Source organism: Dendrobates tinctorius, unplaced genomic scaffold, assembly GCF_039654945.1.
Source record: "Dendrobates tinctorius isolate UK_male_01 unplaced genomic scaffold, ASM3965494v1 ptg000026l, whole genome shotgun sequence".
Taxonomy (NCBI): Eukaryota; Metazoa; Chordata; class Amphibia; order Anura; family Dendrobatidae; genus Dendrobates; species Dendrobates tinctorius.
Window position 1 is genome coordinate 737,501 of NW_027361694.1, and position 23,004 is coordinate 760,504.

Here is a 23,004-nt window from a genome sequence, read left to right on the forward strand (position 1 = left end):
GAGTGGGCAGAAAAAAGCCTTTACTTACACACAAAAATTGTAAGACTCATTTTGAGTTTGCCAAAAGACATGTGGGAGACTCACCACATGTATGGAGGAAAGAGCTGTGGTCAGATCAGGCCAAAATCGAACTTTTTGGCCACCAAGGTAAATGCTATGTCTGGCGCTAAATCAACACAGCTAATCAGGGCAAGGAGTGTGGGTGAATTAACACTGTAACACAGCGCAGCATGAGAGGCCGTGTCAGAGGGAGTCAGCCATGTTTTGGTGAGGAAGGATTCATTGTGAGAGGTAAAGAGGTCATGAATCCCATGGAGCTTATTGCAGATGGAGTAGAAGTTCCAGAGTGCTCCAGAGAGAGGGAGCAAGGGGTTGGCATTAAGGGCACAGGTTTTACATAGGAGAGATTGCGGTAGTTCATATTAGGTTGCTGCTGCTGTTTTCATATTAGGTTGTTGCTGCTGCTTTCCCTGCTCTCATCATTTATAACCCTTGAGCTAGTACCCCATGATTGACTGCACTACACCATGTGGTATGATAGCTGTGAGGCATTATGGGGAAGCCTACGCAGTCATCTTGTGCAATAAGTACGTGCATTTTATAAACATGTTCTACATAGCTATAATGCAATGTAAATTTCAGATATTCATTATTAGCCTACATCTTAGCAGAGTGCTGTTTTTTTTCCTTTGTATATTACACTCCCTGACAGAAGTTATGTTACTTATCCATGATATGTAAATAAAAGCTTATAACCTGACATTAAATTCATCCATTGTTTGTATAAATTACTCTTTTGAAAGCTTAAACCCTCCGAAATGTGGTTTAGGTTAAGAAAATAAATTGACATCAATGCAGAAATATTGATCATTTAATGAACACAGAATGGTCAGATTTTGGCTGGACAAAAGTTTTGTCGCCCACAGAAAGTAATGTGATATTCAAACAAATAATTAAGTTAAAATACAAATATATGTTGCATAACGTTGGTGAATAAAGTTGTGGTGCTATTAGAGTCATATTTAATATTTTGTGTGACTTCCATGAGCTTGAAGGACTGCATCCATGCGGTTCAACAATGATTTATACAATTTATTAATGAAGTCATCAGGAATAGCAAAAAATGCAGTCTTACATGCCTCCCAGAGTTCATCTAGATTCTTTGGTTTTGTCTTCCAAGCTTCCTCTTTCATCATACCCAAAACATGCTCAATGATGTTCATGTCTGGTGACTGGGCTGGCCAGTCCTTGAGCAGCTTGATCTTTTTGCCTGGAGGAACTTTGTTGTAGAGATGGATGTATGAGATGGAGCACTATCCTGCTGCAGAATTTGACCCCTTTTACGATTTGGAATATATGAGGTAGCTAATACTTCTTGATATTTTAGGCTATTGATATTGCCTTCCACCTTGCAAATGTTTCGCACACCCCAATACTGAATGTAACCCCAGACCATAATCTTTCCACCACCAAATTTAACTGTTTTCTGTGAGTATTTTGGCTCCAGTAGGTCTCCTGCAGTATTTGCGGCAACTGTGGTGTAATTCTACTGAAAATTCATCAGAGAAATCCACCTTCTACCACTTTTCCAGCTTCCATCTGTTTAGCAGGCTGTGGGACTTTGCAAATGCCACACGGTTTTTTATTTGCCTTTTGTTTAGTGCTGGCTTCTGGGCACTGATTTTCCCATGGAAGCCATTTAGAGACAGAATCCTACAAACTGCTCTGGTTGACACAGGGACTTGAGGTGACCATGCCTGTTGGAGCTCTGCTGCAGTGGAAGAGGGGCTTGCTTTGGATTTTCTAACCAACAAACATTCCTCCTGAACAGTTGTCTTGGAGGGTCTGCCAGACCTGGGCTTGTCAAACACATCTCCAGTCTCTTCAATTTCTTGTACTTGACGCTGAGACACATTAAAGGTGCCAGCCACCTCTGCAGTGGATCTGGTCTTGAGCCTCTTGATAATCAAGGCTTAGGTCGCAAGGTGGATTTTTGGTATGTTGTCCGAGCTCAAGTTGCAGTTCAAGTGAAGGTCTGGTGTGCTGGGTTTCTTTTTATACACACCCACTAATTAACTGATCATTTACTGAGCACAGGTGAGGATGTAAACTAGGATTGGGTGCATTATATGACCAGGCAACAAAACTTTTGTCTAGCTAAAATCTGACCATTCTGTGTTCATTAAATGATCAATATTTCTGCATTGATTCCAATTTATTTTCTTAACCTAAACCACATTTCGGAGGGTTTCAGCTTTCAAAAGAGTAATTTATACAACCAATGGATGAATTTAACATCAGGTTATAAGCTTTTATTTACATAACATGGATAAGCGACATAACTTCTGTCAGTGATTGTATGCAAAATGAGGATGATTGACCTCATGGAGATCAACATCCGACACTGCGGAGACACCATCACGTGTTTCTCAACGCAGTGATTCTAGAGCACTGCCCCCATCCCTTATGGGAAATATGTAAAACATGCAAAACAGAAGCCGCGGAGACACCATCACATGTTTCTCAACGCAAGCAATGACTAGCCAGGTCTTTCACCGGGAAGGAACAACCACGGGAAGGGCAGTCTCCAATGAAGGAAGCCACCTATGCCAAAACATGGTATCCATCCACAGACAGCTGTTTCGGGGTATTTGCCTCTCATCAGTGTGGAGTAGGAAACTGGCTAGTAGGAGCAATGCCTAGTGGAAGACTATGAAAAATGAGGATGATTGACCTCATGGAGATCAACATCCGACACTGCGGAGACACCATCACGTGTTTCTCAACGCAGTGATTCTAGAGCACTGCCCCCATCCCTTATGGGAAATATGTAAAACATGCAAAACAGAAGCCGCGGAGACACCATCACATGTTTCTCAACGCAAGCAATGACTAGCCAGGTCTTTCACCGGGAAGGAACAACCACGGGAAGGACAGTCTCCAATGAAGGAAGCCACCTATGCCAAAACATGGTATCCATCCACAGACAGCTGTTTCGGGGTATTTGCCCCTCATCAGTGTGGAGTAGGAAACTGGCTAGTAGGAGCAATGCCTAGTGGAAGACTATGAAAAATGAGGATGATTGACCTCATGGAGATCAACATCCGACACTGCGGAGACACCATCACGTGTTTCTCAACGCAGTGATTCTAGAGCACTGCCCCATCCCTTATGGGAAATATGTAAAACATGCAAAACAGAAGCCGCGGAGACACCATCACATGTTTCTCAACGCAAGCAATGACTAGCCAGGTCTTTCACCGGGAAGGAACAACCATGGGAAGGGCAGTCTCCAATGAAGGAAGCCACCTATGCCAAAACATGGTATCCATCCACAGACAGCTGTTTCAGGGTATTTGCCCCTCATCAGTGTGGAGTAGGAAACTGGCTAGTAGGAGCAATGCCTAGTGGAAGACTATGAAAAATGAGGATGATTGACCTCATGGAGATCAACATCCGACACTGCGGAGACACCATCACGTGTTTCTCAACGCAGTGATTCTAAAGCACTGCCCCCATCCCTTATGGGAAATATGTAAAACATGCAAAACAGAAGCCGCGGAGACACCATCACATGTTTCTCAACGCAAGCAATGACTAGCCAGGTCTTTCACCGGGAAGGAACAACCACGGGAAGGACAGTCTCCAATGAAGGAAGCCACCTATGCCAAAACATGGTATCCATCCACAGACAGCTGTTTCGGGGTATTTGCCCCTCATCAGTGTGGAGTAGGAAACTGGCTAGTAGGAGCAATGCCTAGTGGAAGACTATGAAAAATGAGGATGATTGACCTCATGGAGATCAACATCCGACACTGCGGAGACACCATCACGTGTTTCTCAACGCAGTGATTCTAGAGCACTGCCCCCATCCCTTATGGGAAATATGTAAAACATGCAAAACAGAAGCCACGGGGACACCATCACATGTTTCTCAACGCAAGCAATGACTAGCCAGGTCTTTCACCGGAAGGAACAACCACAGGAAGGGCAGTCTCCAATGAAGGAAGCCACCTATGCCAAAACATGGTATCCATCCACAGACAGCTGTTTCGGGGTATTTGCCCCTCATCAGTGTGGAGTAGGAAACTGGCTAGTAGGAGCAATGCCTAGTGGAAGACTATGAAAAATGAGGATGATTGACCTCATGGAGATCAACATCCGACACTGCGGAGACACCATCACGTGTTTCTCAACGCAGTGATTCTAGAGCACTGCCCCCATCCCTTATGGGAAATATGTAAAACATGCAAAACAGAAGCCGCGGAGACACCATCACATGTTTCTCAACGCAAGCAATGACTAGCCAGGTCTTTCACCGGGAAGGAACAACCACGGGAAGGGCAGTCTCCAATGAAGGAAGCCACCTATGCCAAAACATGGTATCCATCCACAGACAGCTGTTTCGGGGTATTTGCCCCTCATCAGTGTGGAGTAGGAAACTGGCTAGTAGGAGCAATGCCTAGTGGAAGACTATGAAAAATGAGTGATTGTATGCAGTCATAACAGCTTGCACCAGTTCAAAATTGTTTTATTCTATTAGGACGTGCTGGTGAGTTTTTTTTTTTTTTTTTTTTTACAGATGAGACATTATAGATCCTTTTTACAGATGAGACATTATAGATCCATGGGAATCTGATCACTGGGACCTTCACCAGTCACCATAAGAGGTTACTTTTATCCCCTTTACAATGGAAAAGCAGAGAGCATGCTTGTAATTAGTTTTCTACGGGACTGCTGAGCACAGCAGTTACACGTGTGCACTGACACTCCATTCTAACAAGGATAAAAGTGAAATAATCTACTGATTAGTTAAGGTCCCAGCAAGCACCGATTTATGTGTTCTCTCTCCTCTCTTGCGCATAGGTAATAATAATAATAATAATACATTTTATTTTTATAGCGCCGACATATTCCGCAGCACTTTACATTTCAGAGGGGATTTGTACAGACAATAGACATTACAGCATAACAATAATCACATACAGTAGATTATAACAAATAACAAGAGGAGTGAGGGCCCTGCTCCCAAGCTTACAGTCTATGAGGAAAGAGGTAGACACGAAAGGTGGGTGGTAACAGTTGCTCTGATTGTATGGACCAGCCATAATGTTAAGTATGTAACAGTACAGACACAGAGGGCTAATGGATGCATAAAGCATGTGGGAACATGATGCTGGGAACCTGGTTATGGTAAAACTTTTGGCTCTGCCACACAGGGATAGGTTAGGTTAATGTGTTGAGGCGATAGGCCAGTCTAAATAAATGCGTTTTCAGGACACGCTTAAAATTGTGGGGATTGGGGACTAATCGTATTGACCTGGGAAGTGCATTCCAAAGAATTGGCGTGGCACGTGTAAAGTCTTGGAGACGGGAGTGGGAGGTTCTGACTATTGAGGATACTAACCTCAGGTCATCAGCAGAATGGAGGGCGCGGGTAGGGTGGTATACTGAAACAAGGGAGGAGATGTAGGGTGGTGCTGAGCCATGGAGGGCTTTGTGGGTGAGGGTAATAAGTTTATACTGAATTCTGGAGTGGATGGGTAGCCAGTGTAATGACTGGCACAAGGTAGAGGCATCGGTGTAACGATTGGTGAGGAATATGATCCTGGCTGCAGCATTCAAGACAGATTGGAGAGGGGAGAGTTTGGTAAGAGGGAGACCGATTAGAAGAGAGTTACAATAGTCGAGACGAGAATGAATAAGAGAAACAGTAAGAGTTTTTGCAGAGTCAAAAGTAAGAAAAGGTCGAATTCTAGAAATGTTTTTGAGGTGCAGATGACAAGAGCGAGCCAGTGATCGAATGTGGGGGGCAAAGGAAAGCTCGGAATCAAGTATGACCCCAAGACAGCGGGCATGTTGCTGGGGAGTAATAGTGGAACCACACACAGAAATAGCAATGTCGGGTATAGGTACATTAGTAGCGGGAGGAAACACCAGGAGTTCAGTCTTTGACAGGTTCAGTTTCAGATATAGTGAGGACATGATATTAGACACAGTGTTTAGACAATCGCCAGTGTTTTCTAGAAAGGCTGGCGTGATGTCAGGAGAAGAAGCGTATAATTGGGTGTCATCAGCATAGAGATGGTACTGGAAACCAAATCTACTGATTGTTTTACCAATAGGGGCAGTGTACAAGGAGAAGAGGAGGGGGCCTAGAACCGATCCTTGAGGAACCCCAACAGTAAGGGGAAGGTGAGAGGAGGAGGAACCGGCAAAAGAAACAGTAAAGGAGCGGTCGGAGAGATAATCCGGAGAGATAATAATAGGTGATAACTTCTATTCACCGGACAACCCTTTTAGAGTTATACCTTTAAGTGGTCTCACTTTGTATATCCCTAGTGATGTCTAAATACTTTTCATGTACTGGTTTTAGTATTCAGGATGTTATTGGCAGAGTAGGTGAGACTTGTGTGGTAGAAAGAAACACTTAGAAAGTCCACTATATGGCAATCACAATAAATAAAGTCTAGATAGCAATAGAACACAAAATACCTTCCATATGCCGAACTAAAGCAAAAAATGAGGTCAAGAGTGTTTATATTTTATTAAATAAGCAAAATTAATATATTTTGTAGAGTAACGCTAACCAAGCAGGAAAAGGGAGACGTTCAACCACAATATAGTACAAAAGCTGGGCAAGCAAAAATACAAAACAAAAGGTCAATCAATTACTGCCCTGATAAATAGTAAATTATCTTAATGGACCTTAGATATATATTCCAGAAATAGAGGCGTGGACGAAGAATGGCAAAATACACGTTGAGGCAGCAGGTGGGGGTCAGAACTTCATCCACATGTAAGTTACCATTTGTAAACATATATTCTAATTGGCACTTTTCGGGCCGGCACTATTGACGCTTTTATATACCTTCATACTGCCTGAGCTGATTAAGATCTCTATGCACTGACTTTACTCTATCTATGGACCATTTGATTCAATATGGCTTTGTTTAGCCTGATTAATATGCCCTAAGGACGCTTTCCTAAGCCTATCATTGCTATAACAATACCTCTGTGCACTTTCTCTTAATATTTATTTTGCAGCAATTTGAGGATATTCTGTGGTTTAGTATTTTATAAGTAATTCCTCTTTTAGCACTAGGGTTCTCTTGCATTTTGCACTTTAATAATTCACGCATAATTTATGCATTATGGGCTTATTTCTTACTTTTTGTGATATTTCTCTTTCTGCAATACATATCTATGGTCCATTAAGATAATTTACTATTTATCAGGGCACTAATTGATTGACCTTTTGTTTAGTATTTTTGCTTGCCCAGCTTTTGTACTATATTGTGGTTGAACTTCCCCCTTTTCCTGATTGGTTAGTGTTACTCTTTAAAATATATTAATTTTGCTTAATTAATAAACTTATTGATCTTGTAAAAAAAACTCTTGACCTCATTTTTTGCTTTATTTCGGCATATTGAAGGTCTTTTGTGTTATGAGACTTGTGTGGTGTATAACTGGTTGGTAAATATGGAGAATACTACTCAGTAACTTCCAATCTCAGAACTTTACACCAGTCAGCATTAATCTCTGCATTTGTGCTAAAGAACAAAATATGTATTTGACCCCATATGCCAAAGTAGCTACTTAGTAGATGTTAGTACATTGAATATTTTCTGAGATTTTCTTCAGCAAAGTAAGGGTTTTTTTTTACTAATTTATTGTCTTTTTTTCTGTGAGCTTACTTATTGAGGCTCCCAATCTTTACATAGCACAGAACTATTAATATGTCATGGACCCTGATGAAATTGTCTTTGTTTTGTGCAGTCACTAATGATTTATTCAGATAGAATACATGAATTCATTTTGTCTTCCAGGGCTGTATGAAAACTATCCAACCAATGCAGAACCAGAATGCTGTGATGTCAGATGGGATTTGTCAAGAGATAACCAACCCAAAGGGACTGAGAAACAACAACTGGACTCAACGTTGTGTCACAGGACGTCACTCACAGCTTCATCAGCATCCAGACTGTGTAACAGCAGACTTAAACTGTGTGTTCTCGTATTGATACTATTACACACTGTACTAGCAGTTTCAGCAGCACAAAACTCAACAGGACTGGGTTTTGAAAGCATAAGAATTTTGGAAGACCATTCAACAAATGAGGAATAGAAAAAGGGAAATATTTCACTGGAAAGACACAACTCTGGCCCACTCCAGCAAAACGCGACAGTCAGATGTAATAGAAACGAGGTGCTTGTACCTTACGACTCATTTTTACAAATCAGTCTGTGTAAAAATGGCAAAACAGGCCAGGCTCCAATCTTCAAGGACAAAATGGGACAGCAGCTTTTTATTGACTAAAAGGCTGTACGGTGACTTAAATTTCTCACACCATTTTATACACTGTGTTTTAATGTACAAATTTTTGTTTGATTTTGCACTTGTTAATACAGGATTTTATTTTTTGGGATGGTTTCTCAAAGCTATACTGAGTCTTTTCACTGTCTATATATTTCTAGCCATTGTCTGTACTCATCTTTTAGGTCCTGTCGATTTCTACTATTGAGGCAGAAGTGCTATGAACACGTGCATAGCAAGCATTAACAACACTAGTATCCGTTCTGCCCACTTAAACCATTGTTTTACCCATCTCCTTGAAGCAAACAAAAAAAAAGAGAAAAACTACATCATGAAAAACGAAAATAATAGAATCTGCTTAGCTGCAACGGTGTGATGATGCCTAAAATTTCTACCCCGGCTTCTGGGTGAATGTTAAAGTCACGCAAGACAATAGAGTGGGCCTATCTTGTGAACTACAGCTGTGAGAGGGTTAAAACAGTGAAAAATAACACTCAGATTGTTGGGCAGTTATTCCATTTTTATGTGCACCTATAGCAAATTGTGTTGTTCCAGTTCCCATTTCAATGAAAAAAAATGTCCAGTCTTTTCACTGGTCAGTTGAACATGAGCAGCCTTTCAGAATTCTGTATGTTGATCCAGTTAAGCTCAGTGAGTAATATAGCTGAAGGCCTTCACATTGGAGGTACAGTTTTGGCATTCATTGTGAATTCTGTTTTAGTTTCTGCTGTAGTTACAGTATTTCATATTCAATATTAAGATATATGTGTGTATGTATACTAGGAACATGCAGAGATGTGAGCTGATACAGAAAGGTGAAGAGGAACGTGGAAGCCTTTTTTTAAATTGCTAATTTTCTCCTAAACTAGCAAAGCAATGGAGTCTATGTATTCAACACAATAATTTGTACAACACAGGGATATCATTTTGGGGGCAGTACAACATTTATTGGGAGCATGGGCATTAGACAGGATAGTCTACAACCACTGATCGCACAAGAAGATAAGGTCAATGCTCCTCAGCTTCCTACCAATAATAGGTATAAAAGTTATCCCTCAGTTAGATATAGTTATATGTCATTCCTATGATTGATATGTTTACTATTCTTAAATGTATGGGATAGTTACATTATAATGCAAATATCTATTAGAGTCAATGCGAGTTGATTCGCAGGTCTTACCTGATGGCACCCACGACTTGTCTTTTTATAAGTCGGTCTGGCACAACGTCACATGTGCATCATGCTACAATAATTATGTAACCCCAGGCCAGCTAATCAAAAGAAGAGCCTTGGATGCTGCCAGGTAAGAGGCGGTTCTTGGACATCAGATTACTGACGTGGCCAATGGACTGGGTACTAAGAATTAATTTGCTCAATTTGTACTCTAATTACATATTTATTGACAACCTAAGGCTGAAAACCATGGTTGTTTGACTTTAACACTACTTTTAAAAGATATGAAAATGTACCCTGTCTAGTAGTGCGCTGAGGTTCTCCTGTCTCCTCAGTATGGAGCTGCATATTCTTCTTATGCTGCTATACTGACTTTTTACCATATATAAGGACCTACTTTCTTCCAAAAGCAATGCTTTACGAGTATAACACAATCAGAAATATTTAAAAGGAGCATATGCCTCTGTATAAAAATGGGCACATTATCGGTTCCATCTGTTGAATGGGAACCCTATTACACCTCTGTACAAAAAGAAATCGCCATACAGCCATGTTCATGTGGCCTTACTACAGCAGTACATATAAATAAAGTGGCTATTTGAAATGAGAAAAAGGGTCTGATTTTTTTTCCCCAAAAACCATTGTCTTTCTTGTCATTGGGCTTAGAAGATCAACCACACAAAGAGGATAAGCTGCACTACCAGACAAAGACCATTGACAATACTGGCACCATTTTGGAAAAAAAAAATGAGATTTTTTTTTTATCTTGTCATACAACCTCTTTAATTTAAGGTCTGGACAGCCAGCAACAATATGTGTTTTCCAGTATAGTAAAAGAGTTCAGACAAACTCATTCTACAGTAAAGGAAAGTCTTGATTAGAAGTCTTCAAATTTAAAGCATCAACATATAGAAAAGATAAGCGCTAGATCCGACAGAATAGGATGCCCCATAGAGAAGGTCCTGAGACTATGCTGTGATTCCTTGTCATTGCAGTAAGTGCCAGTTATTAAAGCCCCCGTACACATCTATGAATGTTAATATTCAATGGGTTCATGACGCTCATTGTAATCTGTTCCAAATAGGCCTATGACGCTTTATTGTATTTCAGTGTGCTTAATCGGATACTAAGCCACACAGTGCTATATGTTCATTAGCATTACCTCCATGCTAGAAACACATTTTTGGTTATTTTTCTTTTTTTTACATTTTGCAGTAACATCAAAGGAAGGAAAATTTATAAGGGCTGTTAAAATAATTAAACTCAGTTTCCTTCCTATTCTCTTTCTACACTTGGGAAGTGCACTTCAAAAATGTTTGCTGTGTAGCAGGGATATGAAGGAAAATACTTTAAAAGCAAACAATATGTCTTGATTAAGATGCATCCCTTTTATATACCCCATTTTTACTTCTTGCCTCTGCTTCATACTACCTGAGATACGTAGGAAGAACCAATACTATGCATTTATCACTCAAACATTCTCCTTTGTTCTAATCATGACGAATATGCGCTGAAACTCGACTCATTTGTACATAATAGCGCAATAACCAGGAATTGCACCAGGCGTAAAAGAAAATTAGAAATAAATAAATCTATATATGTGTAATAATTTTATTTTTAGGAATCACTTTCAGTAGCATCTTAATGTTTCGGAATACATGGTGCTTTTCTTGTTGGTCGGGCACATTGTAACTTTTACTTTTACATTTGCATACTGCAAAAATCAGACTAGTAGAATGAATAATATAAAAAAAAGCCTTAATTAATGGTAGAATGTAGATTTTAGGTAGATAGTGTATTTAAATATAGTGGAGCAATAACTGGGTGGTACGTAAGTACAGTAGAAAAGAGCAGCGATGGAGCAATGTTAAAAAGCACTTAGCAGGTGAGCTCTTGTTCAACTGATCTACTGTTGAAGTACCTTTCTGTATGGTCAGTAAACAGTTTGTTCTAACCTTTATCTACCTCTGCTGGGCAAAGGCCAATCAACAGTCTTTTCTTTACGTGTTGTGCTGTGTGTATTATGTGTCATATCAATTCCATGCTCATTCATCTTTTTACATATTGCACCATAACAGTAGCAAGGTTCTTATAATTCATATCAATAAATGGTATTTTGGATTGTCAAAATAATACAATAATACTTTCGAAAGCTCTGGAGCTGCTGTGTTCTTCTATGGTATTACTGGTAAATAAGACTTTGATGTTTGGCTTCTGCTTAAAAATGTGAAATTATCATTGTGCCATGGAATTGAAAGATAGAACTCTAGATGCTGAGAAATGTTTTACTTTTATCATAATTGCCAACTGCTAGATGATATGACCTGTTCATATATTGTGAGTATGTGTCTATCTATCTATCTATCTATCTATCTATCTATCTATCTATCTATCTATCTATCTTTGATCCTCTGCTAGTAGGGAACACACCACAGAAATAAGCAAGAATTGACAATTATGACTCAACCATTATAAATCTAATATAATAAATATTCTTTTTGCTCTTTCCTTTGGGATATGTGCCCACAAGGTGTATGCACAATGGATTTTCTAGGTGGAAAAATCTATTTTACATTTCACAAGCAGTATTGGGAAGAGATTTCATTCACATACTGCTGAGAAAATCAGCGGTATTTTGATTAATGCTGCTGATTTAATAGAACAAACCCTTAAAAGGAATCTGTCAGCAGGACATTGCTATGTATTCTGAAGACAGAATGAGGTAGGGGTTAAAACACAGAATTCAATGATGTGTCACTTATCAAGGTGTGTGCTGTTATTCGCTATGACTAGCTGGTAGTGAGCACTGATCTGACTCTGCCCTCTCCTGTGATAAGCAGCTCACTGTCAATAAACTATTTACACAGAGAGCCTTGTGTGGGCGGAGTTAGCTTTCTCAGCTCTGCTGCATTCTACAGACTTTGATTCTATCACAACTCCTGCACCCACTAAACTGAGTGATACATCGTTGGAATCAGGGTCTCTTTGCCTACATCATGCTGCTCTCAAGTGAGGTAGCAAAAACCTACTGACAGATTACCTTTAAGATTAACTTGCCAATAATTATTCATTACATCAATAAACCTTGTTGAGATCTACACCCTACCTAAACTTCAGGTTTTATTGGAATGCAGGTGATTTATATCAATGGAAGATTAATTTAATATACATGAATGAATGTATATATATATATATATTCTATTATATATAGAACATATAATATATGCTAGATTGAGACTTATATACCTGCACTTGTGAAAATTATCTATAGTAATAGCATAGATTTGTGGTGATTTCTTTGGAGGTCACCTTATAAATATTTTTATAGTATAGCTTTAATATATTATTTTATTCATAATTTTAATTGCAAATAAAACCTTGTTCCTCATTTATCTCCTAATGTAATAAGTGCTTTTGATAGAAAGTATATGAACAGCATTCGGGGACTACCGGTAATTCCAGCTGTGGCTGCACTTCATAAAGATAATATTGGATGGATGGAAGCAGATTTAATTTTGAAATATTTTTTTATGAAAAAAAAAAACAAGGCGATATTTTCATGTTTATACTGGCAAGGCAGATATAATTTTGCACTTTACATTGATAAATATATAAATAGGGCAATATGTTGGGACGGGTGCATATTTTTGCATTTATTAATTGCGCAGTTAGCAATGCATAGCTGTTTGCTTTTTCAGGGCATTGTATCTTATTCTCACGACACTAAGTGCATTTTTTTGTCCTATGGAAATTAGAGAAAATGATATTATTTGAAAATATATTTCTTTTGTGAATTTAATGTTAAGTAAAGATATAAAAAAGTATACGCAAAGAAACTGTTCATGTAATAAAAAGTGCAATATTCACCTATGTTCTGCTCAAATGAGACTTCTCACGGTGCCAAGGCTGTCCTCACAATGCACCATTAGTTGAATACATGCTGCCTCTAAATAAAAATATACATATTCTGATAATTAAGCAAAACATGTAATTCCGCATTTACTGATGGACTTCAGTGCTGGGATACGTCACAGCATGTATACCTGTCTGAGAACCCATGTGACAGATATTATATGTGGCGTAAACAAAGAAATTCATTGCAGACTGTGCACCACAAAATTTTAATTGGTCATAAGGGGTGTGTCACCAGACTACATTATTAAACATTATTTCATTACTAAACAGATATTTTATTCCTGATGAAGCTCTCTTTGAAAATTCATAAGAGACAGAATGTATAATCCTGATAGTAAGAAGGTCATTCCATAGGTTCAGCGAGAACTGGACTCTCAAAATGCTCATTTAATCCTTAGACAGGTTAACTTTCCAAAGGGATTATACAACAAAAATGAAGGAATTGACTATAAACTAATCAAATTCACTGCAAATTTTGCCCAAATTTCAGATTCTTAGAATCAGAATTTTTGGCGAATTTGATTTGCACAAATCAAGTCAACCAGCATTTTACTTGTTTCTAAGGGCTGGGAAGGTGATATAAAAGTCCAATAAACTGACAAGTGCTTCTCACTAAATTAGAATATCATCAAAAAGTTAATTTATTTCAGTTCTTCAATACAAAAAGTTAAACTCGTATATTATTTAGAGCCATTTCAGACAGAGTGATCTATTTCAAGTGTTTATTTCTGTTAATGTTGATTATGGCTTACAGCCAATGAAAACCCAAAAGTCATTATCTCAGTAAATTAGAATACTTTATAACACCAGCTTGGAAAAAAAATGATTTTAAAATCTGAAATGTTGGCCTACTGAAATGTATGTTCAGTAAATGCACTCAATACTTGGCTGGGGCTCCTTTTGCTTCTATTACTGCATCAATTCAGCTTCCTTGTGACAATACCCCATTGATAACTTTTTGATGATATTCTAATTTAGAGAGAAGCACCTGAATATACTCAACTCTTCATGGCCTTCCCCATTTCTTTCCCACTTCCATTTGGTGCCTTTTTTTTGTCCCTCCAGATCTAAAAGCAGGCGCCATTACTGACTAGATCCAACGTGACTAATTGGGGCATGGTGTATGTCATTGACATCCTGCGAGACCTGGTTACTCTCACCTCCAATTAAATTTCGGCAAATGTGCTCACTCTGTTATACTTCTAAGGTCTGGTTGGGACAGAGTCGTACAATATGGCAATACCACAAGAGAAATAAGGGAAGTTAAGCGTGATGGGGGTGCTTCCATGTGGTGTTTGTGTAAGGACACAGCACTTATAAGAGCTTTAGAATCCGCGGCTGTGGTCCCTTAATGGGAAGAAAAGATCTTCAAGATAGCTAATCACTGTAGTTGAGACATAACAGTACCTGGGCTGATCTTGTGTGAATGAAGAGTCGTCAACTGGATAAAATTAAGGTTTTTACTATACCAATGCGTTTCGGTACCGGACTTTCATTTTTTAAGATAAAAAAGCTAGTGTGACATTTGTTTCTTTACCTTGAAGAAGGCTACAGTCCTTGGCCGAAATGCGTTAGTTTAATAAAAACTTTAATTTTATGCAGTAAACTCTCTTACACTGTCATTCTAAAGTTATGATTTTGAATGTAAGCAAATCAACCTCACCAGGCCTAAGAGATCAATGTAATAATGTATTCAGTTCAGATTGAGAAATCTGGTGATCGTTACCTTTCTTTCTGTCTGCCGGACTCTCTTCTTAGCAAGTAGAGTGGGTGTTCTCCCTTACACACACAGACTTACAGTCCATTCATAGGCACAAGGTGTTTTACAGCAGCATGAATTCATCCATTAGCAGATGAGAGTCTAACTGAGCAATGGTATGTTACTTCTGCTGCTTCCCTGCTTTACATAGTATTTATTATTTCTATATTATATCATATTATATATTTTATATGATTGGTTTTGCAAAGATATATTAAAGAATTACCGTACTGTATATGCAATTACCAAATATAGTATGTAAGTGCAGATTCAGTTAAGTTCTCCAATACTTTGAATAGTTTCATTCCTGGACCTAACATATTTTGTTATGCTTAATATCTAAAATCAGAAGCAAACAGCATTTAAAGTCATATTTACCAGTGGCAATTTGTCATAATATACATGTTATGCCTAAAGCCTTTATGTCTGATTCCTTATGTATCACTAAGTCTTAAACCTGAATTGTATGTGTTTTATGTTGTCTTTTTACGTTGTTGATATGCTATAACCATTTTGTATTTACATTTTCTTTAACTATTGTTTTAAGTTATTTTTTTCTTTACTTTTTTTTAACTTGAGGAATGGCTACTGTTGTATAATGTGTTCTCCTTTACAAAGTACTTCCAGTGTAGCAGTGATGTCGGCACCTCCCTTTTGGAGAATGCTCTAAAGCTGCAAGCAGACAAGTACCTGCATTTGAAATGAAACAATAATAATCATGTATGATGCAGATTTCATTCCATCCCTTTGCCATCAGTAATATTTGTATGGCACAGATTTGAGCATGCTTGTGTTGTGTGCATCTTACTTTGCCAGAATGAATTTGCATCTTGCCACCATTGTAACCACTCTCCCTTACCACCCCTCATGCTGTATGCCTATACATACATGATTAAAATGGTTTAAAAAAAAATAACAAAAAAAGCAAGAAATACAAAATACAAAACAATATTTCTGGAAATCATAATAATGGTTTTTATTTTTGTATTCTCGTGGTACAGATTACTGCCATGTCTCTCCTGTCTTATTTTCAGCAATAGGGAAAATCTACATTTTGTGCAATATGTTAAAACTGCTAAGCCAAATGTCATTCTACACAATCAGAGCTCTATGTTATTATTACTTACTGGCATTAACATTGATATTACATTATACTGGGTTTTTTGTTCATTAAAGAGACAGTATTCATTTTTAAAACATGGTACCAGAAGGTTGTTCTTCTTGTAATGAAAGCAGAACATTCAAGCAATAGATATATGGTCTATTACCACCCATAGCAATGCTTAATGGGGTTGTCCAAGCTTATAATATTAATTACCAATCCTTTGGATAGGTCTCTAATATCAGAGAGGTGGGCTCTGAAATCATGCAAACTCATTGATCAGCTGTTTTCGACTCTAGCAGCTAGATGTGATCAGTGAATGGAATTGAAATAGCATAACTGTCACAACTCTGTTGTTGGATATCCCAGGACCAGAGGTTCCTTCCCTGTCCCTAATGCTAGGGGTGGCTTAGCTTGCACCTGTTCCCTGCCGGGGTCACATACCTTGCCTTAGCTCCTGAATCCACCCTCAGTCTGTACCCTTCCTCCACCCAGGAAAGAAGGGGATAGTAGTGTACAGTAATAGACCATCCAGCATCCAGACTAATAAGGTAATACATGTAATACAAACAGGGATAAAGGAAAATACCAATTATACAAATATACTCACACAAACAGCAGAGGTAAACACCAAGAAGTGGAGGATGGGCAGAAATGAAAGTAGGAGAAGAAGGAGATTAGCACACAATCAAAAACCCACAACAGTGTTAGATAAAGCCATCTAATGCCTTCTCAAACAATAACAAACCATCATCTCCTAATCAATGCAGAATGAAGCTAACTCTGGCAATGAGTGCTTGCAGGGACCAGAATATAAAGGAGAGGAGAGTGGCTAGCAGTGAACAGCTGAGAGCCTTAATGCAGGAATGCTTCCAAGAGCTCTCAACTGAGCAGACTAACCTCTGCACTGCTAAAAGAAAACTGCACCATTTAAGGTGAAGTACTTCTAATCAGTGCAGTAGTAGGAGAAATCAGATGTTGTAGGCTTCTGACTCGTTTTTGTCTTGGTAAACCCGTGACAATAACTCCATCCATTGTGTGGTGGCAATTGCTAAGAACTGCAACTTACAATAACTCCCATTCACTTCCATAGATACTAAACTGCAATTCTCAGCTATGGCAACAACACAGTTAATGGAGTTGTGCTACTCTGGCTCCATTCACTTTTTACATCTAGCCAATGCAGGCGTTAAAAAAAAAAAAGACTGCTCTGTGGGAGAAGTGGGTTTTGGATCCACATTTATCAACTGCTTTCAGCTCCTGCAGCAGCTAGATATCAACAGTGAATGCAGCCAGAACAGCACATCTCCATTCACTGTATTGTGGCTGCAACTTAGCTTCTAATGAAGTGAATAGAAGCCAAATTGCAGCTGTTAGCAATTGCCACCACACAGTGAATGAAACTGTGCTGTTTTATCTCTAATCACTATTTACATATAGTCACTAATGGATCTGAAATCAGTTAATCGGTGCGGACTCCAAACCCATCATCCCCATTGTTCAGCAGTCTTCAGCTCCTGAGGTGGAAAGACATAAGCAAATAAGTCTGGACAACCCCTTTAAGTTGAAAATGCTACTGTATAATGTTATGTAGACCTATATAAATATCATGGTCACAAAGTAAATATGCTAATTAGCACAAATAATCAAAAAAGAACTATAAAGAACAAGTGTAAGGCATCAATATATTCAATAAAAATAACTTTTATTAGATATAATTAAACAATTAAAAACAGTAAGAAACAGGATAATCAAAGCTTGAGAGCATAACACTATGGGGGCAACATGATACATACATATATATGATACTGGGAACTAAATTCCATACATACACGTAATAGTGCAAAATAGATACTGAATAGGAAGTATTAAATGTATCTATTGTAATACAGTAATCAAAAGTCAAATATAACAAAAAATCAACATATAATAGACATAATCCCAGTATTACAGGCGGATAGCAACTGGCATGGAGTAATATATATATATAGTATTTTTTGGACTATAGGACGCACTTTTTTCCCCAAAAAAATTTGGGCGAAAATGGGGGTGCGTCTTATAGTCGGAATATACTTACAAATACTGTGGTGACAGCAGGAGTCGGGCGATTCTGCGGCGGTCGCGGCTGGTGCAGCAGGTTCGGTGGTGGTGCTCTGTGGTGCGGGGGGGCTCCGCTGGAATTTTGTGAAAGCCAGGAGGCCCCGTACATCCATTGCTGCAATGCGGTGACTTCCGGGAAAATGGCTGCAGGGGGCGGTGCATGCTCAGATTGAGATCTTGGAGGCCACCGCATTGCATCAATGGATATGCGGGGTCTCCGGGCTTTCACAAGATGCCGGCGGAGCCCCCTGCACCACAGAGCACAACTGCTGAACCTGCCGCACCTGCTGTACCAGCCTGGGATGAGATTTCCCGGAGGCCACCGCACCTGCCGCATCAGCCTGGGATGGGATTTCCTGGAGGCCACCACACCTGCTATACCAGCCTGGGATGGGAGTCATATCGCCGGACCACCGAACATCTTCTGTGACCCTGCTCCACCAGCACTGCTTATCCCCCCTGGTAAGCTGAATTCAGACTGTAAGACTGACCCCCATTTGACGCATTAATTTTTTTTTTACCTATTTTCCTTCTGTAAATTTGGGGTGCACCTTCTTTTCCGGTGCGTCTTATAGTCTGATAAGTACGGTAACAAGCAAACCAAAGTCGCTGCAAAAGGGTATCGAGGCATTTAAGAAATGTAATTCCCATAAGTAGGCAAAATATATATATACGCAGTGGCGTGGGGAAAACTCACCAGACAATAAAAAACAAACAAACCTGGCACGCGTTTTGCACCTAGCTTTACCAAGGGGTCCTTCATCCAGTGGACACGGGGACTTGAACATGTCAGTTGAGCACGATATTCGGTGCATACCTGACCATCCTAGGCAAACTCGAGTAACGAGCACTTGTGCTCATCACTAAAAGTAACAAATTGTGCAACAACCAAATGTCAACGTGCAGCAGCACATTGTGCAAGAAGCACATGTCAAAGAGCAGCAACAAATCAAACTTAGGATCATCATCCTGCACAAAATGATGTCCGGCAAATAGTGCTTGCTCGCTATCTCTCCTTGAGCCATGATGCCTGCTGCAGCTTCCAGACTTTTTCACCTTCCTAACCAGGCCAATTTTTTGAATTCTTACCAGCGTCTCTTTATGAAGTAATAACTCTGAAACACTTCAAAATATTCCAGCGATTCTGAGATAGTTATGTTTGGGGCATGATGTACTTCATGTTAGTTGTAAATTTTGGTCAATATGATTTGTGTTTATTTATGAAAATATGATATTTTTTACAAAAAATATGAAAATGTTACAATTTTCAAACATTGATTACGCCCTTAAGCCAGAAACCAGATAGTTATACAACACAAAATAGTTAATAAATATTTACCATATGTCTAATTTACATGATCATCAAGTTTGGAGCATAATTTTTTCTGTTCAGAAGTTAGATGTACAAAATCAATTTTTTAAGGACAGCATCACATTTGATGTGACTGTGAGGGACCTAAGTGCACACAACACACACCCTGCCCCACAGTGTGTGTGTTATGATGTATTCACACTGCGGGTCAGGATCTGGGGCCTCCACAACACGCAGGCGTGATCGCCTGATATCAGTTCACGGGCAGCGCGCACTGCGCATGCCCGAGAACTGTTTTCACAGAGCAGGTGCGTCATAGGAGACAGAAGGAGGCGGGGCCAAGACGGCAGCACGGGAGCATGATTGACGGCTATGGGAGGTGGGGCCCAGACGGCAGCACAGGGGAATGACTGATGGCTATGGGAGGCGGGGCCAAGGCACTGCAGAGACATGATTGAGGGTCCTAAGTGACAGAAAATACCCAAAAATGACACCATTTTCAAATACACACCCCTCAAAGTGCTCAAAACCACATTGAAAAAGTTAATTAAGAATTTAGATGCATCACTGGAATTAAGGGGAACCTGTCACCCCCCCTGGGCATTTTTAACTAAAAGAGCCACCTTCAGCAGCACTAAGGCTGCATTCTGTGAAGGTGGCTCTTCCGTTTCTGACTCCCAGTAACTCCGAAATATTAACTTTTATAAATAGGTCCTCGTATCTGTATTCAGTCCCATAGGTATGGTGTGTCCCCCTGAAGCAGCCGCCTCACCGCCATCAATCATGTCTCTGCAGTGTCTTGGCCCCGCCTCACATAGCCATCAGTCATGCCCCTGTGCTGCCGTCTGGGCCCCACCTCCCATAGCCGTCAATCATGCTCCCGTACTGCCGTCTTGGCCCTGCCTCCTTCTGTCTCCTATGACGCACCTGCTCTGTGAAAACAGTTCTTGGGCATGCGCAGTGCGCGCTGCCCGTGAACTGACATCAGGCGATCACGCCTGCGTGTTGTGGAGGCCCCAGATCCTGACCCGCAGTGTGAATACATCATAACACACACACTGTGGGGCAGGGTTTGGGGCCTCCACAACACGCAGGCGTGATCGCCTGATGTCAGTTCATGGGCAGCGCGCACTGCGCATGCCTGAGAACTGTTTTCTCAGAGCTAGCGCCGGCATAGGAGACAGAAGGAGGCGGGGCCCAGACAGCAGCACAGAGGCATGATTGATGGCTATGGGAGGTGGGGCCCAAACGGCAGCACAGGGGCATGATGGACGGCTATGGGAAGTGGGGCCAAGACACTGCAGAGACATGACTGACGGCAGGGAGGAGGCTGCTTCAGAAGGACACACCATACCTATGGGACTGAATACAGGTATGAGGACCTATTTATAAAAGTTAATATTTCGGCGTTACTGGGGGTCAGAAGCGGAAGAGGCACCTTCACAGAATGCAGCCTTAGTGCTGCTGAAGGTGGCTCTTTTAGTTAAAAATGCCCAGGGAGTGTGACAGGTTCCCTTTAAAGCAACATGGTAGAAAAAATTTTAATTTTTCCCACAAAAATATTGCTATAGCCAAAAAGTTTTCATTTTCAGAAAGGTAACATGAGAAAATGAACCCAAACAATTTGTTGTGCAATTTTTTCTGAGTACAACAATATCACATATGTGATAGAAAACTATTGATTGGGGCCTCGTCAGTGCTTGGAAGGGAAGGAGCATCTTTTGACTAAAGTAGATAAGTCGCTGAAGTAAACAATAGATGCCATGTCACGTTTGTAGAGTTGCTGATGTGTCTAAACAGTGTAAAACCCCAAGTTACCCCATTTTGGAAACCACACCACTCAAGGAATTTACCTAGAGGTGTCGTGAACACCTTAAATGCGCAGGTGAATCACAGCCATGAAAATTAAAAAATACATTTCTCCCACAAAAATGTTGCATTAGCCCTAGATTTTTCATTTTCAAAAGGATAACAGGAAAAAATGGACCATACAGTTTGCTATGTAATATCTCCTGAGTATACAATTCTCCATATTTGGGGAGAACTATTTCAATTTTGGAATGCCATTTTGGCTGGAATATACAGTGGACACCATGTCACAGTTTGAAGAGTCCCTGACATGCTAAAACCTCAGAAACTCCCACAAGTGACCCCATTTTGGAAACTACGCCTCTCAAGTAATTCATCTAGAGGTTTAGTGAGCATTTTTAACCTTCAGGCAATTCAGAGTTGTATAATATCTGCCCAAGTAAATGAAAAATTTTCATTTTTTCCACTAAAATGTTGCTATGGCCCTAAGTTTCTAATTTTCAAAAGGGGCAATAGGAGAAAACAGGATCACCCAAAAATGACCCCATTTTTCAAACTACCCTCCTCAATGAATTCATATAGTGGTGCAGTCAGCATGTTGATAACACATGTACCTCCCAAAATTCTATACCATTGGGTGGTGAATATTAATTACATTTTCCACTAAATTTTGTTTTAGCACCAAGTTTGTAATTTTTATAGGGGCTACTAGGAAAACATGGACCTCAGAGTTTGTTGTCAATTTCTCTTGATTGTGGCAATATTCTACATGTAATTAGGAAATACTTTTCAGGCACAGTGGAAAGCTCAGTAGGGAAGGGGCGCCATACTATAGTTCAGATTTTGCTGCAATGGTTTGTCACAGAATTTTATATAATTACATTTTTACCATATAAATTTAGTTTTAGCAACAGAATTTTTAATTATCTCATGTGGAAATGGGTAAAATGGCACTGAAATTTGTCACACAATTTCTGCTTAATGTAGTAATATCCCATATGTTGGTGTACTGTACTGCCTCTCAACATGGCATGACTCGGGAGTGAAGGAGTGTTTTTTGACTTTTGGAGCACAGATTTTCATAGAATAGTTTGTGGACTCCATATACAGAGTCCCTAAGTGCCAGAAGAGCAGAATCCCCCTCAGGTAACCCGGTTTTGGAAATTACACCGTGAAAATTTATCTACAGGTATAGTGACAATTTTGACGCAATGGGTGTTTTCAGGAAACAAGCAGCAGTGGATGTTGCTGAGTGAAAATTGCAAATCTGTCATTGTGCCTAGCTCATGGCTACAGAAATGCTAAACTGTTAGGAACGGCGGAACGCACTAAATAAAAATAAATAATAAAGTGCGTTCGCCGCTCGGGGTCCACCGTGCAGTAGGTGTTACACCGCTGCTAGGTAATGACAGACGAGCAATATGGCGGTATAATGCGCATGGGTTAGACTTCACCCAAAGTGCGCAAAGCGGGCTCTGTTCACACACAGAGGCGCCGCAGCATAAACATATGAAAA

General features: G+C 39.9%; 1 protein-coding gene across 1 annotated transcript in view; it reads left to right on the forward strand.

Moving 5' to 3' along the window:
• The window catches only part of NALF1 (NALCN channel auxiliary factor 1), a 751,636-nt gene extending 735,267 nt beyond the window's left edge, over positions 1 to 16,369 (forward strand). The window contains exon 3 of the mRNA XM_073569473.1: positions 7,830 to 16,369. Coding sequence (XP_073425574.1) covers positions 7,830 to 8,128 — 299 coding nt within the window. The 3' untranslated portion in view covers positions 8,129 to 16,369. The remainder of the gene's footprint in view (positions 1 to 7,829) is intronic.
• Positions 16,370 to 23,004: the final 6,635 nt, after the last annotated feature.